A 20015-nucleotide genomic window follows, 5' to 3' on the forward strand; every position below is an offset into this window, starting at 1 on the left:
TGTTTTTCATAAGAGTTCTGAAGCACAGGTTCCTTTATTGTTTTATTTTTTAAAAATAATTTAAACTCAAGCACGTCCATGTAACCACGTGTCTTTGTGACCAAGGCCTAAGACATTGAATATAACCATTGATGGGCTACAATATGACTTGACCTGACCAATCAGAAGAAACTGTATGGAAGACCTGATCACGCTGCTCATCCTACCATACCTAGTCATGCCGATAACATAAAACTTCGAAGCTAAGACCCTTACCCTTAACTTTAGCAAAAGGGCGACACCCATGAGAATCTAACCTTGACTTACCACCGCCTAGCAGCCAAGGCCCCAATCCCTGAGATTGGGACCACAAATTTGGCACTTTGGGTGGGCAAAGTCATGTGGCCAATTTAAGTCTTACACACCCCTCAAGAAAGCAACAGCCAATCTGTAATCCAGGAAGAGCGTCAGCCAGACAGTGAGGCAATGGCCATTTCCCTAAGAAGAGAAGGGAAAGTGTTCTCACTCAAGACAAAAAGGTGCAGTCGAGATCACCCTCCTCTTTATTATTAAGTATTTTTACCTGTACAATATGCATTAAAAACCTTTCCAGTTCCACACATGATACCAAGTGATTAAAATATAAATGTGATAAAGAGTTTCCTTTGCTTGTTCTGCTTTTACTCCTCTCCCAATTACAAAATTTTGTGAGGATGGATGGGGAGTTGCTGCACAATCAATAGCAAATGTATTTTGTGTAGATGTCTTTTGAGATTCAATTATTGTTACTCTAATCTTCTTTGGGTGGTTGGTGGAGCCTGCACCATATGGTTATCTTTTGAAACATTTTTAGTCCAAAAGGTTAGAATCTTGGTGCCCAAGTGAGCGAACGCATTTGTTTTTTCTGCTCGCTTGTGTGGTGTTTTCTTGAAGTTCATTTCATGGCCTTCTTCCCCCCAACCACTTTGAATCACCCGAGTGGAGGAATCCCGTTGTTGTTGTTGATGTGTGTTTTCTGAAGGTGGTTGAGGTGTTTGGTTGAATCAGTTGGTTCTGAGGGTGATTTGGTGCTTACCCAATTGAAGAAATTCATATATTTTCCTTTGCATGTTGGTTTTTTGGTATTTGGTTTAGCTGTGAAGGTAGAGAGGAAGCAAGGTTACTTGCTTTTGTATTTGTTGAAAAAAATTGAATTGGTGCTCTTTAGGAGCTTTGTATACTTGTTTTTTGTTTCTGACTATTAGACATTGGGGTCAGCTTTATTTTATTAAGATTGTAGGCGTTGTGTTTGAAGAAAATGTCAACAAAAGTTGCCTTATTGGCAGATGGGATTTATGGCCCTTCTTATTGTCATTGTCGTCAAGTTTTTAGCAGATTTTGTGTAGTGGGTGCCAAGTTTGAATTGAGCCCTCAAGATAGGGGTCGGATTAGTAGAGTGAGGACTGGAGCTGTAGTGAGTAGTGAACCGATTGGTGTAACTACGGATTCTGTTGTCAAGAAGGAGGGCCATTTTGTTCATAAGGTGGCTGAGCATGGGAATTCATATGGGGAGTATTCCATCGGCAAGTCGGGCTCGGACGAGAGGGAGCCGATATTATTAGAGGATGATACTAACTTTAAGATTGATTCTGTGAAAGATTATCTTGATTGCTCGAAGGATTTGGTCCGACCGGATGGTGGTCTGCCTCGGTGGTTTTCTCCTGTTGAATGCGGCCACCCTGTTAAAAATGCTCCTCTGCTGCTCTTTTTGCCTGGTAGACATCACAAACTGATGAAATAGGTTCTGGTTTTTCGTCATCTTTGTTGGTCAATTATGTGTGATTCTTCTGATAAGTTTGTGTTTTTCTTTATGTTTTAGTATCAGTTGCTTTGGTATCTGTTAGAGTTGAATTTTGCTGCTATTGATTCCTTATTTTGGGAGCGTTTCAGGCAAGGCTTATGCTTTCTGTATCTTGAATTTTATAGGGACTGATGGCATTGGACTGGGACTTATATCACACCACAGGGCTCTTGGGAGGTCTAGTGTTTCTACTAGTTTAATCCTGTTTTATTTTACTTGTAAATGTGTTGCATATTACTGTTAATTGAGTTATATTTTGGTTTAAGTATATGTTAATGAGTTAACATTCAGCAAGTGATGGAGCTTCATTAGAGGCACCACTCTTGCACTCAAAGACTTGCTTTGATAAAATACCCAAAACAGATGGAGTTCAAACTCAAGTAAAAAATATCCAGCTTGTCAGCATAGTAATAGTTTTGAATATATCCAGCATATACTACCTCATTTGAAAATAGTCATACACTCCTTTCAAATTAAAGCAAATTACTAAAACTATGCTACGTCAGTTATTTTTGTGATTTTCTGGCAAATGAAACTTTTTACATATAGTAAGTACCTCATTTGATAGCAAATTTAAATGTATTGTTCCCTTTTCTTTAGGAGGATTTTTTTTTCTTTTTCATTGCTATGACAAATGATTTATTTTTGAGGTTCAATATGATGGCCAGATGGTGGAATAGCACCAGATTCTGCAACTGGAATTTGCATTTGAACATTTTTCTATGAAAATAAATTTTTTTTGAAAGAATTTTTTATGGAAATCTTCTTCAACACATTTCACCTTTTCTTATCTTCACAATTTCCCAAATCTCAATAATAGTTCAACCATCACAAGCAATCACCTCACTGGACCTCCAAACCTCAAAAATCAAGTTTATCAGCTACTAGAACAAGAGTATAATCACAATGCCATTTATGGGCTAAACAAATACACAATAAGTGTGAGTAATCAACGGGTGCACATAACTCACCACATTGATAACATCTTTTGTCTACATATAATGACACTCAAAATAAGTGTATCAGCAATTAGAACAAGAGTATAATCACAATGTCACTTATAGGCTAAAACACACACACAAAAGTGTGAATAAACATCTCGTCTACATATAATGACACTTAAATAAGAAACATTTTATTGCTTGTTTTCTTTGTCTACTTTTTCGTCTGTCCTCTGATCATGTTATATTCTAATGCTGAAAAGAAAGATAATGAGAAAAATCAACTTCTAGGTTCTAATGCCAAGTTCTTAGCAAGTAAATTTTCATTATGTATCTGGTGACTAACTGTATAAACGGTATTGGCATTGATATAGCAAGGTGTTGACTTCTATTGTACATTTTGCAGGATGTTTGAAGTTTGGTGCATGCACATTCCAATCTTTGACCGGACACCTTTTGAAGGTCTTGATCTACCAAACTTTGACCTGTTATTCACAAAGATATTTAGCTTTTCGCTTGTAAATTTGATTTTTTTATTGTTTTCTGCTGTATATACTAGTATTGTGGCATCTTCCTATGGATTATGCTTGCCTAATATTCTTATGTGTTCTGTTCTATTCATGTCAGAAGAGCACCGGACCGAGGACACACAGTAAAACCTTATGTAAGACATGGAGATATATAAAATTTAAGTGTTCAAATTGCTACGTAAATATAATATTCAAATATATATTATGCTTCAAGCACCTAAAGTTCAAGTATAAACTAGAGAAAAAGTGACTTGAGAGGTTAAGATTCAATATAGTAAAAAAGTCATGCACATGTTACCTTGCCTGACATTTGTTCAGGGTGTATCCATTAAATCCAATGCTTGAATGCAGCATACGGGGTTAAGCAAAGTGTTCCTTCCACATGCATATAGGTTGTAGTTCATGCACTTATATGGTTTTAATCTCATCTGTCCCTGTTTATAATAATATGGTCAGAAATATGTGGATGATTATTTCAGACACAGCCGTGCTGCTCTATGATTAAACAATACCTAAGTACATTTTATTTATTAGATGACAGACTCTATTGGAATAAGTACCCCTACATTTTCTAGTTTTGTGTGATTTATTGGTTAATCTGATGGCGCAAAGGAATCTGTTTGAAGTTGGATTTTGTGGGTTAAATAAAGATTGCGTAGAACAGTCAGGCTTAACCTTGAGAAAAATTTATAAAACATATAAATCAATATCCTGTACGATTTTAATGAATGCAGCTATAAGTTCTAAGGAAATAAAAAAGCTTCCTTATCATAATGGTAATGTTCTCACTATCTTGCCTTTGATAGTTAGGATGTTTCTATTTCAAGTTAGCCCATGTGTGCATTGTCAGCAGATGGATTCTATTCATGTCAAGGCTTTCTAGTGGTCATGATGATGATTATATTACTCTTGCATGAGTCTTGGATTTGGTTACTATTTCATTGGATGGGTGACTAAGAAATTATGTCTCGTCTTCTCTTCTTTTTATTTGACTTAAACAATTGTTAATGTTCTAATTTGAGCAGGACTGGTGAAATTTGTTGAAGAAACTGTTCGGTTTGAACAAAAACTGTTTCCTGATAGACCTATTTATCTTGTTGGAGATTCTTTTGGAGGATGCTTGACTCTAGCTGTTGCATCTCGTAACCCTACTATTGATCTTGTATTGATATTGTCCAATCCAGGTAGGTGAAATGGCCAAGTTAGATGAATGTTAAACACTGTAAAACTTGTTAGTTTTTCATCCTAGAATTCTGGTTGGATTCTAAACTTATTATTTTCCCTTGTCCAGCCACAAGCTTTGCTAAGTCGCAATTACAGCCTTTTCTCCCTCTGTTAGAGGCTATTCCTGACCAGCTCCATGTTGCAGTTCCCTATGTGCTGAGCATGACAATGGGTATATCATAAGCTATTTCTGGGTGATTTTGCATTTCATGAAACTAATTCTGTGTCAAATTATGATGTGATTGTTTCAAAGCTGACATCAATACTTCGAGCTCAAGCAGACTAATGCTGATTGTTCATAACATCTGCTGTTCTTTTATTTTTTCTGTTAATATGTTAGAGGCATTTTGATTGATGATGGTGTATTTTTTGTCTTCCGTTATGTCCTCGGATTTAATACATTTGATTCAGATCGGATGTATGTCCTCTCATCTCCTTGAAAAACATTCCTATGCTTACGTAAAAGATGGGTGACTATGATAAACATACATAAATGCATTGATGACTAATTATGTGTGAGTGTGTATTTAACAAACTACACACACACACACACACACACACACACACACACACAACACACACACACACACACACACACACTATAAACTACACATACACACAGAGACATAAACAGCCACCCACACACACATGCATCTATGTATATCTATCACAGTCACTAAATACCATGATATCTTGAATTTCTCATATTTAAGGTTGCTTTGAAATAAAAATTCAGCATATTCCAATGAACTAAAAAACTCTGAAATGAAAATATCACATTAATAACTTGACATTATTTTGAGAAAATCCAGTTACTTTAATTTCTTATTTTTTCAGATTATTATCATTACTATTTTTAAAACATCTATGGCATTTTCCCCAGTAAAGCTACTTAATTTTATATCTTCTTGTGAACAACTATCACCTATGTCAGGCTGATATTAGCTGTGATGCACACATACATAGTGTTATATTGTTTGTGCATCGGTACATGCAAATGGAAAGAGAGTAACCATGCATGTAACCATAAAATTGCCAACAGGACCATGCTGCATTCAATGGTAGCATGTCTCTTGCAATATAATTGAGGTGTTGCATTGTCCTCGTACATCTTTGCAGTGATTGGCATGAGATGGTTCTCATTGCCTCCTTTATCTGGTGGTTTCTTTCTTCTGATCCATCTGATCTACAAGAAGTTAGCTATTGCTTAATTGTCTTATGAGCTTCAGTTCCCTGTTTAATGTTTAGTGAGTAAGGAATATTTGTTGCTTTGGCCTTTCTAGACCAACATAATCTTTTGTCTTTCAAGATTTGGAGTCTTGGGTGTGTGTCTAGATTTCGGTCGGAGTAAACTTCAATTTTTGCCAATAAACAAGCTGGGGTTAAGCAGACCCTTACCAGGACTCAAAGCAGATAGCAGAAATATTGCATCATGATTGGGTAGGGACTCCAATTAGGAGGTTTATCCTTCTAGATTCTGTTCTGTCCCACCAATGCTGGTTTGGCTAATTACCTGCTATAAAATTATAATGTGTGTGTACATGGATACACTTAAAACTCCTGAATTCCAAACCCTGATTTAGGTTGAACTCACAAGAAAGGGAAAGGTGAATTCATATGAATGCATTGGGAAAGTGAAAAGCAGTGGCCGCACAGTTATATATTTGGGAAAGCAACTAATTACTGTGGTGGAGGCTTGTTTTTGTTTTTGACTTGGGGAACTTATGAGAAAACAACTAAAGATGGATTGTGGTGAAACAACACAACGAAAAAAAGGAAAAGCCTGTGGGGCCTTCTCCCCTTGATATTCAGATGCACCCTTAATCAGTTTGAACATTTACCTAAGAGTTAATTGTGAGTGCCAAGTCGGTGAACACGGTATTGCATTAACTTCATAAACGCTTCATGAGCTTCTTGTATCATTTCTAATTATTTTCCCAGTTTGTGGGCAAGCAAGCAAGAGCTGGGTTCCACATCAAAGTTGGATACATCAGTATTTCTTGTCCTGAGAATTTCTAAACATCTTTTTTTTTTTGGAACCACAGGTTTCTTTCTTCATGTTCTTTAGGTTATTTCTGGTGTTTTTTTTTCATTTCTATATTCTGGTCGGCATTCTTTTCCTTTTTAATGCTTATCTGCACTAATTTATTTTGCATTTTGTGACTAATTTAGGCGACCCAGTGAAGATGGCTTTGGTTGATGTTGAAGATGGGCTTCCCCCTTTGGAGTCTTTAAATCAATTGTCAGAAAATCTGGCTGCTTTGTTGCTACGTCTTTCTGTAAGAAAGTGCCTACTATTACATTTGATGTTTCTAGGCAGTTCTTGTAAATAGACTCAATCATCAAGTATGTTCAACTAATATTACTTTTGACAGCTTTATTTTTATACTTTGAGCAATGTATGGAGAATAAATAGTTTTAGGCAATTCTTTACTATTGACTCCTCAAATTTATAGGAAAGGTTGTTCCGTGATATGACTTGTATGTGGATTTTTTTCAAAAGCGGAAAATTGATATATTTGGCTCAGAGCAACTTTTGTATGTGAATTTCATAATTCACTGCCATTTATAAAAACAACTGAAGATTTGAAGTCTTGGGGTGATTATCGTAAACAAACTAAGATTAGGTAAAGCTTGCCAAATACATATTTATGTTTGGTCCCCTGACCAAAGCATCATATATTAGAATATATATACTTTTATCAGGATCTTATATAATATGAAGGTGTGATACTTAACTTGGAAGTTATGGGCTTAAAGGTGTTTCACTACATGCACCATTCTTAGTATTTTCTGTTGCATGCTTTTCATTAGTAGACTACTTTTTTATGCGACTTGTCTTTTATGTGACTTTTATCTATGCATTGCAGGGTTTGGCAGATATAATTCCCAAGGAAACTCTACTTTGGAAATTGAATCTGCTTAAATCAGCTTCATCTTATGCTAATTCCCGTCTTCATGCCGTGAAAGCTGATGTATTGATTCTTGCCAGGTTTATTTTATAATTTCTGTTTTTGTGAATTCTCTAACATTTTTTCAAACAAGACAGCACTGTATTCAGTGTGCACATTTTGACATAGTTGGTGCTGGTTTTTCTTATTTTAATAACTATACTGTACTTTGCATTGGTAATGATCTCATAGAACTTTTTATTGATCTTACCTATCAGGAATCACAAGAGAGCTATATTCTGGTGTACTCTCTGTGCTCAGGCTACTTTGTGATTACTATTAAAATTTCCATGAAAGTATATGTGATTATTAGTAATGTGGATCCTCTATACAATTGCTGTCAGTTGAGGCATAAGGGAAGCTGTGGTTAAGACTAGATTGTCTGAAATAAATATTTACTTGAAAATTAGGTGATCATGCTTTCATGCTGATGGAATTGTCTTTCGTGAATGCAGTAGGCATGCCTACTGAGTATATTATGTCACCTGGTTGGAATTAGTGCACAAACAGTGGACCAGTGGTTTTTATTTAGGAAGCTTATGTGACACTCAAATAGTCTTTTAGGGCGTTGATATAGTAGCATAGTTGGATTAGGAAGTTCATTTGTAATTGAACTCCTGTCTTGGTTGGGGCTTATCCTTTGTAAAGACTCCTTTTCTTGGATTCTCAGTTATTGTACCTGTAAATGGTGTTAAAATATGATGTATATTTATATATACATATCTATATATATAGATTACGACACATATACACATATATGATATATATATGTCTATGTGTCTATCTATATATATAAATATATATATATATATATTTATTTTTGTAAAACCCGATAGGGGTATTTCTGTCATTTCACCTGTACACGCATATCATTGATATGCTTTTTCTTTTCTTTCTTTTTCCTTTATTCTTTTTCCTTTTTAATCATTTGAGAGGGGTCCACATAGAGTCGTTGGACCCCTCCAACGGTCATAAATATGACCGTTGGAGGGGCTCCAACGACTCTATGGGAGCCCCTCCTTGGGTCCCTTGCTGTGTATAAATAAGGGGCACAGCCCCATGTATTTTCCAAGCTTCTTGTGAAGCATTCTATGAAGAGATATATTTTTTTTCCTCTTTTTGTGCTTGACCACTTTTGTGGTTTATTTTGCCCCTTTGTGGCCTCTTGTGTATGTGCGTGCTTCTGTGCTTTCGCTTGGAGACTTTGCCCTTTTTCATTTGGCACTTCATTACATGGTATCAGAGCCTTGGTTAAGAAGGCTTCATCGGATCCTCCTTTGACAAGTAATACCTCTCCTCTCTCTTGTCTTATTAGTTTGTTTTCTATAAATGGCCAACAAAGATGCAAAAATCGATCTCTCATTCAAATTGGATGGGACCAATTACCGCATGTGGGCCGCCGCTATGGAGAATAATCTCAAAGGTAAAAAGCTTTGGGGTTACGTATGTGGAACCATTCCGGAACCACAATTAAAGTTAACTAAATTTGAAGGAAGTGAGGAAAAAGCTTTGAATGAAGAAGAAAAGGAAAAGGCTATTCTTGATTATTCTTCTAAAATGGAAGATTGGGAAAGTGAACATGCTAAAATCTTGGCATGGTTCATGAACAATGTCGAATTGAAGATTTGTGCAAACCTTGCAAAATTCAAAAAGGCTAATGAAGCATGGTTTTTTATGAAAGGCATGTACACTCAAAGAGACCTTGCTAGGCATTTTTTTCTACAAGAGAAGGTAAGAGCTACCAAGCAAGGTGATATGAGCATTAGGGACTACTATAGTGCCTTATCCTCTTTGTGGGATGAACTTGTCCTTCTCGAACCACAATGGGAAGGAAGTGCTATTGCTATGAGACAAGAGCAAATGAAAAAAGAGAGGTTCTTTCAATTTATTCATGGGCTTCGTCCCGAATTTGAACAACTTAGAGGATCTCTACTTCATAGGGCCTCTACTCCTCTAAGCGATATCTTGGCCGATTTATGTCAAGAAGAAACCCGTTTGGCCTTGAAAAGAGATGTTGATGAAGTGCATGCCGTGTCTAGACCCGGCAACAATGTTAGATCATATAAACCACCACATTTTTGGAAGAATAATGGTGGTGGAGGAAGAAAAATCATTTGTCATAATTGTAATGAACCGGGCCATATTCGTCCCGATTGTCCTAGATTAAAAAAGAAGGTGGCTTCCGTGGGAGAAACTCCTCCAATCATCAATGAAGATTCAAAGAAGGATGGTGATATAAAGGAGTCCATCGCTCATCTAACCGAAACTCTTCAACAATTTATAAAGATGAACGCCTCTACATCATCCTCTTCACCTTCCACTTCCGGTGCCGCCATCTCCTCTTTTCCAGGTATGACTTCTTGGATTCTTGACTCGGGGGCCTCTTTTCATATGACCCCAAATGCATCACTTTTATCAAAACCAAGTCTCAATAAATTTAAATCATATGTTTCCACCGCCGATGGAACATCTTTAAATGTTGAAGGCATTGGAAACCTTGAAAAAACTTATGACCAAAACAAAGAATTTTTTGTTCCCAAGATCCGAATTATTCCAAAACTTAATCTAAATCTGTTTTCCGTCTCTCAAATTACCGATTTTGAATGTAATGTCTCTTTTTCACCCACCCATTGCTATGTGCAGGATCTCCGGTCCGGGAAGCGGATTGGGCAAGGCCATAGAAGAGGGGACCTTTACTATATGGATTTTTTGTCTTTGCCATCCAAATCATTTTGTAATCATGTTCAATCCAAAGATATTGAGACTTGGCATAAGAGACTTGGACACCCTAGTATTTTCAAGTTGTACCCTTTTCCGTTTTTGGAAAAATTTTATAATACAAATACTTTTACATGCAATGATTGTATTCTTGGGAAAATTCACTCTCTTCCATACTCTCATAGCAATTTTGTGTCAAAAAGACCTTTTGAACTTGTGCATTCCGATATATGGGGATCAGCACCCGTTATGTCCAAAGGAGGCTTCTCTTACTATGTTTCTTTTATTGATGATTTTACTAGATACACATGGGTTTGCATTATCAAAAATAAATCCGATGTCTTCATTAATTTTAAAGAGTTTCACGCTCTTGTTCAAAATCAATTCCAACATAATATAGCCACTTTTAGATCCGACTCAGGAGGAGAGTACATGTCTAAAGATTTTCAAAATTATTTTAAATTAAATGGAATTTTGCACCAACGCTCTTGTCTTAAAACTCCGCAACAAAATGGTCTTGCAGAAAGGAAACATAGACATTTAATCGAAACCACAAGAACTCTTCTTGTGTCTAAAAATGTTCCTAAAAACTTTTGGGCCGAAGCTCTTCTTACCGCAACATATCTTGTGAATCGTATGCCCTCTTCTTCTTTAAAAAATGTTTCGCCCTTTGAAAAACTATTTAAAATTACTCCTGATTTTAATAGACTAAGAATCTTTGGATGCAAATGTTTTGTACTTAGTCTAGGACAAGATAAGTTGTCACCCAAAGCTATTGAATGTGTGTTCATTGGCTATGGTGAGAATAAAAAAGGCTATAGATGCTATGATATTCGAAACAATAAATTATATGTGTCGAGAAATGTAAACTTTATTGAAGATCAAAATGGTTTCGATATCCACACATCTAAGGAAGACATCGATTATTCTTTTCTATTTGACTTAGCTCCTAGGATTGAGTCCCCTCAGGCAATTACTTGTGATACTAGTTGTGATGGAATTTTACATTATAATGATATACCACAACATGATAATACTTCTCAAAATGAAAACCTTAATGATATAAATATATATACCTGGCGGATAGGAAATGAACATCAACCTGCTATTGACAGATACTCTCAAGACTTCTCTTTAGAAGAATCTATTGATAACAATCCACCTAGGAGATCTTCTCGTACTAGTAGGCCACCACAAAAAATTTGTGTCTTATGAATCTTTTTTGCCGAATTATAGAGCCTGTCTCATGTTAATACAATTTTATCATGAGCCTACCTCATTCAAGGAAGCTAAAGATCACCCACATTGGATTGAAGCTATGAACATCGAATTAGAGGCTCTTAAGTTCTTAACAAGGCCCAAACCTGGAGCATTATTCCTCAACCTTTAGGAAAAAAAGCAATTGGGTGTAGATGGGTATATAAAGTCAAAACCAAATGTGATGGGTCTCTTGAAAGATACAAAGCTCGTTTGGTTGCAAAAGGCTACGCCCAAGAATATGGGATTGATTATGAAGAAACCTTTGCTCCTGTAGTCAGAATGACTAGTGTACGAACCCTAATTGTTTTAGCATCCATCAAACAATGGCCGATATATCAACTTGATGTCAAAAATGCGTTTTTAAATGGAACTCTGTGTGAAGAAGTTCTTATGGACCCTCCGCCGGGTCTTGAAATTGGGAAAGGCAATATTCTAAAATTAAACAAAGCTCTCTATGGTTTAAAACAAGCACCAAAAGCTTGGTATGATCTTTTTAGCAAAGTAGTTCTTGATAATGGTTTCTCCTCATGTTACACAGATACTGCTTTGTTTGTTAAATCTTCTAATGAATACATAACAATTTTGTTATTATATGTTGATGACATGATTATCACAGGTAATGATAAGAAAGGTATTGATTTTATTAAAAATATTCTTAAGAAAAATTTTGATATGTCTGATCTGGGTTTTCTAAGGTATTTCTTAGGAATTGAAGTTGCATACTCCCCCAAGGGGTATGTCCTATCTCAGATGAAGCTTGCCTCTGACATTATTGCTAAGTCTGGGTTGACAGATGACAAAAGGGTGGAGACTCCAGAAGTGATCAATGCCAAGATGAGAGCCAATGATGGCACTCCTTTAGCAGACCCCACGCCTTATCGTCAATTGATTGGATCCTTAACATATTTATCTATTACCAGGCCTGACATTTCACATGCAGTTCATAGTGCAAGCCAATTTCAGACTGCTCCTACCATTACTCACATGGCAGCAGTAATGAGGATTATCAGATACTTAAAAAATTCCATAACTAAGAGAGTATTCTTATCCTCTTCTTCACCTCTTACTTTACTTGCGTATACTGACTCTGATTGGGGGGGTAACCCCGATGATCGTATTTCTACCACAGGTTATTGTGTGTTTCTTGGGGAGTCACTTATCTCCTGGAGGTGTAAGAAGCAGCGTAAAGTTTCTCTCTCGTCTACCGAAGCAGAATATCGTGTGATGGCCACTACCACAGCTGAGATTATATGGTTAAGAAGCTTACTTAAAGATATGGGTGTCTCATTCTCAACTCCTTCAAAGCTGTGTTGTGACAACAAGAACTCCATCTATATTGCTAGCAATCACACTTTTCATGAACGAACGAAGCATATTGAGATGGACTGTCATTATGTTCGAGATGAGTTCCTACGCGGCACCATTCAACTCCCATATGTTCCTACCGAATATCAGTTGGCGGACTTCTTCACCAAAGCCTTGCCCTCGCCTCGCTTCTACTTCCTCCTTAGCAAACTCTCGGTGATTTCACCATGTGTTTGAGGGGGGGTGTTAAAATATGATGTATATTTATATATACATATCTATATATATATAGATTACGACACATATACATATATATGATATATATATGTCTATCTATATATATATAAATATATATATTTATTTTTGTAAAACCCGATAGGGGTATTTCTGTCATTTCACCTGTACACGCATATCATTGATATGCTTTTTCTTTTCTTTCTTTTTCCTTTTTTGCTTTTTTAGTTTTTCTTTTTTAATCATTTGAGAGGGGTCCACATAGAGTCGTTGGACCCCTCCAACGGTCATAAATATGACCGTTGGAGGGGCTCCAACGACTCTATGGGAGCCCCTCCTTGGGTCCCTTGCTGTGTATAAATAAGGGGCACAGCCCCATGTATTTTCCAAGCTTCTTGTGAAATATTCTATGAAGTGAGATATATTTTTTTTTCCTCTTTTTGTGCTTGACCACTTTTGTGGTTTATTTTGCCCCTTTGTGGCCTCTTGTGTATGTGCGTGCTTCCGTGCTTTCGCTTGGAGACTTTGCCCTTTTTCATTTGGCACTTTATTACAAATGGGTAGAGATAGGTCATGCATATGATCCACGTGGGATATCAGGTCAAGCTTGGATTATGTGTGGTTTATATGCTCTTCCGTTTCTAGCATTAAACAAAGTCACTTTCTAGTATTTCTTTCTCTTTCCTTCCTTATGCTGTATGGTGTTTTAAGTTGCAGTGGGCCAGGGAGCTTGAGTACCATTCTATATGCACTAGAATGTAGAGAAATTGCCTGGTTTTCCCCTGCATGTGTTATTTGTTTTTCATCATTGCTGGTGTTTGTGATTTTGACCATTGATCACTCACATTTTGGAACCGTAGGACAACCAATCAAAATTGTTTTTATGATTCATTAGAGAAAGGAGTGAAAAGTATGAAGGGAATTTTTAAAAAATTGCAACCTATATGTTTGACCTTAGCTATAAGACACCCTTGGTACATACCTAGGGATTGCCTGGAACTGCAATGCAGAAGAAAAGGAAACAACGAAAATAGATGAACAAAAATTAGGGAACTGCCCATATTTGTATTACACATTTGCTTGAAACTTTGAAATGATTGTAGAGTACATATATAATCTGCAGTCATTCCTGGTCAACAATTTCCTTTCACATGAGAAGCTACAACCATACAAAACATAGGCAATGGCTTAAATTTGTTAGGAAAATCGAATTAAATTTGTTAGGAAAATTGAATTGTGATGTAACACTTAATAAGTAAATTACCGTATGTTCACTTGATTGACTACATGGTAGTTTGGAACATCAAAATTGAAGTTTCAAACTGCTTCCAGTGGTGCGACTATGAAGTCTTAGATTAATATTCAATGTAATTCTAATGAAATTGCGTCATACACTACAAGCCACACATCAAAAGAAAATTCAATTAAGTTTAGTATATCACGTATACAACATATATGTTGCTTTAGTTTGTGATCTTAATTGTCTGTTTTTGTTTTGTGGTCATCAAATATGTCAATTCTGATAGTAGCGTTTTGGTTGTGCATATTTACTTTGTGGTTGAGCCAATACAGGTGGAAAGTGAATAATTTCTTCTATTTATTTTCCTTTACATCTATTGAATACTGCCTACAATTATAGTTTCATATCCTCTAGATAGTTTTTCAGGGTGTCCTACCTTTGAATCTTGGAACCAACATTCAGTAAATATTAGTTATTATCGGGACTACAGTCTTCATTCAAATCTCTATATCAATCCTGATGATGTTGCTTCTTTCTTTTCAGTGGCAAGGATAATCTTCTACCTAGTCGAGATGAAGCAGAACGACTTTGGCATACAATACCAAATTGCAAAGTTCGGTACTTCAAAGATAGTGGCCACACACTTTTATTGGTAATGAGAGGGACGTGTTATGTTTTTTGGTTGCTTACACTTGTATTGGTAATGAATGGGTCAAGTTGTCTTGTGTGATTCATTGCTACTCAGTTGCTTATGTAGCGATGCAATTGACATTTACAAAACTTCACAACTACCTAAGAAGGGGGATACGTTGGTCCTACATCTGCTGCGCAAGATTGCCAATTATGAACTGCATGGCTAGAATCGTCCATACAATATTACAATTCGTGGATGACTAATATAAGTTCATAATCAGTACTAAATGCATGGTTGTCCATCTATTGACTGCCATTGGGATTTACAGGATGAATCTCTCTCTTCTCATTCACTTTTTGGAAAAGAAAGTTAAGAACATCTTTTTATTTATGCAACCATCTCATTTCTCTCAGTAGTTCACTTGCATTTTTCTACATTATACTGAAATAAGTTATAAATGTTCAATCACTAGAAAAAGATGATTGTGAAATACCTTGTAACATAACATCAACTTACAGAAGAGATACATCCCAATTATTTTATACCTATGTTCTTAACATTGTCTTTATATCCTATAGCAATCAGAACAAAAATGTGGCGAAAACTATTATATTGAAACAAGAAAACCCCAAAAGGAAAATGCTAAACATGCCAGACTTGGTGAATCATCCTTTGTGGTGTAACTGGGGCATTGCCCCTGCTGCTCACCTCAAGGATAACTTGTCGTTTTTGCTTCATCTTGATCACAAAATAAGCTCAAACTAGGAAAAATTTTCTTTTCTGGATCCATATTATCTACATAGGATCCATGAAGTTAGATGTCAGGAGTTTCAAACATGAACAAATTAAATTAGGGTCAACAAGTTACTTATTGAAAACAAAGTCTATGGTGTTGAGGCAGCCGCATGATCTTATTTTGCGTTTAGTAACCATGGTTTTCAAGCAAAAGTGTACATGGCAAAGATCTTGTGACATTACCATGTGAATATCTTGTATAATTTTATAAGAACAGAATAATTATTAAAATAGGGATGGGATATACTTGAGTGGATTTATGATCCTTTGGAGCAGTTCCATTCTGGTTTTATTGGGTATACTATTATTTTTGTGGAGTTTTCATAGTACACCTTTGAAATTACATTTGATATCTCTCTTGCTTATCCATGAAATGGTTTCCTTTAACTTTTGACATTTTTCTGTGTTCCTACTGCTTGAATACTCTCTTATTATGGCTTAATAAAAATTATATAATTTGAAGTCTACTTATGCAGGAAGATGGTATTGATTTGGCAACCATTATTAGGAGTTCCTGTATGTATCGACAATCAAGACGGCTTGATTATGTCATGCACTACATTCCTCCTACTTTAAGTGAATTCAGGAAGATTTACGATGGTTACTACGGGTAAAGTTTCTTGTGTAGTAAAGAATATTACCATATTTTTGTGCTCTTAAATCTGTTTCTGAAAGAAATATTGATGATATCATCAATCTTAGATGGTTTCGACAAGCTGTCAGCCCTGTGATGCTTTCAACATTGGAAGATGGGAGCATAGTTCGGGGTCTTGCTGGGGTTCCTAAAGAAGGTCCTCTTTTGCTTGTTGGTTATCACATGTTGATGGGGCTTGAACTGTCTTCTATTGTTGGAGAATTTTTGAGAGAGAAAAATATTCTTGTTCGAGGGCTTGCTCATCCATTTCTGTTTTCAAGAGAATCTGAAAAATCACTGACAGAACCATCTTCCCTCGACCATGTTAAATTTTTTGGTGCAGTGCCTGTTACTCCAACCAATTTTTTTAGACTTCTTTCCACAAAGTCATTTGTTCTTTTGTATCCTGGTGGTGTACGTGAAGCTCTTCATCGGAAGGTATTCTATACTTCTTTTAGATTGATACAGCTATTGGTTATCGATCAAATTCTTGTCATTACAGGATTCATGATCAGAAGGTAATTTGGGCAGAAAGAATGAGGGAAAAATGAAGAAAAAATAGAGAATCATGTCATTTGGACAAATGGTGGTCTATCTCATGATTACTTTATTTATCAACTGTAAAATGACAAAATTGCCGCTGTAGGAATCAACAATGCACAATCAATGCTGGGCACCGGAACAGGACAGTTGATTACAAACAGCTATGCTTATATTTTGACACTGCAGCCTATTTTGTCTGGAAGTGGTCCAATATTGGCACTATTCTTTAGAGGGTTTGTGGAACAGTTTATACCTGAAATGGGTTTCTACAGTTAAGAAAATAAATTGTCATCACTAGATGGGTTGGATTAATATTATTAAAAGCACTAACAAATAATAGGTTATACTGTACTTGATGTGCTGCTTATTGATTGGTATTTATTATATCTGTGCACTACATTTGGTTGCTTCACATCATATAGGGCTATTAGCTGTATGAAATGTGGGATGAAGACAAGCCAGTGTTCAGAATTTCTAGTTGTTGATATGATGGAAGCTCGGAGATGACACAGGGATTGAGCTAAAATGGCATAGAAAGGGAATTCCCTAAAGATAAAATAACTAAAGAAATGAAAAGGATATACAAACATCTTTCATGTCAGTCTTAGTCATGGATGGTTTGTCGTTTAGCTGTTGACATCTTTCTTCACTTAAAGAATCTGTATTCACTCTTCCTTTGTTCTGTCTTTAGTTTCCTACTTTGATTTTCTCTCTAATAAGATGATGATCAACTTATAAAACCAGATCAGGGTCAATATGCATGCGTATAAGTTCTGGCTTGAACAGGGGTCAGAATTGGCCCTCTTTTTTTCTCTTTTTCGTAGTTAAAAGCATTGGAGAGCACTTTCTTCTATCCACTCTGACCGCTTCATATTCATTTGATGTTACTTTGTTATTGTCTTTCTCATGCATTCATGTTTAACATTTACAGAGAATCAAAACAGAACTGGTCCATTTTCAAGGATTTCAATAGATTGTATCTACCTTTTCAATGGGCTGTTAAATGCTTTTACTATTTGGAACATGGGGAGCTTTTATAACGGTATATTCTAGCTGATGCTCTTAATATTTGTACTACTGACCAGAAAGGAGAACTGAAGTTAGGGTTACTTATGGTTGTTTCTCTTTCAGTTTGTTTGGTAGTTTTCATGGCATTTGGTTTATCAGTCAGAAGCTTGATGTTTCTCCATTGTGTGGGTTCTAACTAATATTTCCTTCAGTGCATTTAGCTGAAATCATCAGAAATTTGAAATATTATCTTGAAAAATATTTTTTGCATTTTCTTGCGTTTACATTTGTGTCTTCATTTTTGTCAATTCTGGTTGTCTGAAAGGAATTGGATTGTTGTTGTCTTGCTTTGCTTCAATCAATAGTACTTTAATATCTTGTTGAATTGAATTTATGTTGTTTCCGTCACCAATATATGGTTTTTTCTTGATATGCTTCCCAGGGTGAAGCTTATAAGCTCTTTTGGCCTGAAAGATCAGAATTTGTAAGAATGGCTGCTCGATTTGGGGCTACAATTGTGCCATTTGCAGCTGTTGGTGAAGATGATATTGCGGAAGTAAGCCAACAGATTGGCCTTTTAAAAGTTTCCAGAAAATTAAGACACACATGCTTGCACATACACACATATGCACACCCCAATATAACATTGCCCTAGTATAGATCAGAGTACAAAGTCAGACTACCTCCTCTTGCATCCACAAGATAGCGTTTGCCATGTGACAATAAGGTAAATAGCTTCAAAGTAACTTGTCCAAAATCCAAAGATATTTTCGACATAATGTAAGTGGTCAACTGAATTTACTTGAAAATCCACAGGATTGTCTTGACATTTTCCATGCTATTGTAATCATCTGTAGACTTGCAGAAGTTTATTTATTATATTTATGCAACTCTTTTTCTTTCAGTGGTTCTTATTTATCATAGTCTGAGCAACTTTTCCTTCTGGCAGTTGGTTCTTGATTACAATGATCAGATGAGCTTCCCTGTAACTAGACGCTGGATTGAAGAGTTGAATCAAAATGCTATAAGAGTGAGGTACTTTCTGGACTTTCAGGTTTCAATTTCATGTAAAATTTCTTATTCAGATCAAAAGAAACATGCCAAGGCAGTGTTCAGAACCTAGCAATGCTCCCGCATTGGACAAACTCCAACTTGGACATGTTTATTATTCACGTATACTGTGATTGGTGTGTTACTAATCCTCAACTATAATCATCACCATTGCTGCTCAGGCCAAATCATGATTCCATTACTTAAACATTCTCAAATGCTACATAAACACACTTATCGAAAAAATACTACATAAACACATTGAAGTGCAAAAAAAGACTCTAATGGTCATGGGCTATGCAATTTGTAACTCATACTATGGAAACATGTCAACTAAGAATAGAAGAGTACGTGTCAGGTTCATTGACCTTGGAATATAAATACAGGAGTGGCGCTTCTGGGGAGATAGAAAAGGAAGACCTTCATTTACCCGGCATGTTGCCAAAGGTGCCAGGACGGTTTTATTATTTGTTTGGAAAGCCTATTGAAACTAGCAAAATGGAAGATTTGAAGGACAGAGAGGAAGCACATTCACTGTACCTGCACATAAAATCTGAAGTTGAACTCATGTTTGATTATTTGATGAAGAAAAGAGAAGAGGACCCCTACAGAAGTGTAGTTCAGAGGTCTATCTTTCAAGCAACATGGGGCAATGGCAGACAGATCCCCACATTTGAATTTTGAAGATGAAGTAGGGAGGTAGCTCTTCTCATGTTATATCCTGTATATTATGTTACATTCAAATGTAATTCCAAATTTCTGTAGTATTCACGTGTATTTACTGATCACCTTCAAGGTTTGTTTTTTTAGTCATTTGATTACATTGCTTTGACATACATGGGTGATAGTATATATTGTGGGTATGGCTGGAAGGGAGTACTGATGTCACCGCGCCTTTGCACCGGTATGTAGAGGTCTGCTTGACTGGACGTGACTCAGATTTGATGTCAATTGTTGATTTGTTTTCATGAGAAATGGAGAACCCCCTCCCCGGAGTAAGAGACCTGGCTACACTGGACTATGCCTGTGTTTCTGCAATATTGCAAAGGGCTGACGCTCACACAGAATTTGAACCTAGATTGCCCGGCTAGGCCCAAGGTTGTCAGGAAGGGAAACGGAAATGAGAAAT

General features: G+C 36.3%; 1 protein-coding gene across 3 annotated transcripts; it reads left to right on the plus strand.

Annotated features, from left to right (window-relative positions):
• The first annotated feature begins 571 nt into the window (after positions 1–571).
• On the plus strand, positions 572–19719 carry LOC149839271 (phytyl ester synthase 1, chloroplastic-like). 3 transcript variants are annotated; one of them, XM_090002422.1, is made up of 14 exons: positions 572–1733; positions 1945–1996; positions 3167–3222; positions 4316–4474; positions 4582–4686; positions 6687–6793; positions 7385–7506; positions 14766–14874; positions 16128–16261; positions 16354–16442; positions 16629–16723; positions 18279–18392; positions 18786–18871; positions 19273–19719. In XM_090002422.1, exons 1-14 carry the CDS (start codon positions 1277–1279, stop codon positions 19568–19570), a joined length of 1983 nt encoding a protein of 660 aa, XP_089858548.1. In that variant the 5' UTR covers positions 572–1276; the 3' UTR covers positions 19571–19719. The 3 variants fall into 3 exon arrangements, 2 of the variants coding, with proteins under 2 accessions (XP_089858548.1, XP_089858547.1); XR_016431319.1 differs by having other exon boundaries at positions 16354–16723; positions 16788–18392; XM_090002421.1 differs by having other exon boundaries at positions 16354–16723.
• The last annotated feature ends 296 nt before the right edge of the window (positions 19720–20015 follow it).

The sequence above is a fragment of the Nuphar pumila genome, chromosome 4, assembly GCF_984573655.1.
Source record: "Nuphar pumila chromosome 4, dmNupPumi1.hap1.1, whole genome shotgun sequence".
Lineage (NCBI taxonomy): Eukaryota > Viridiplantae > Streptophyta > Magnoliopsida > Nymphaeales > Nymphaeaceae > Nuphar > Nuphar pumila.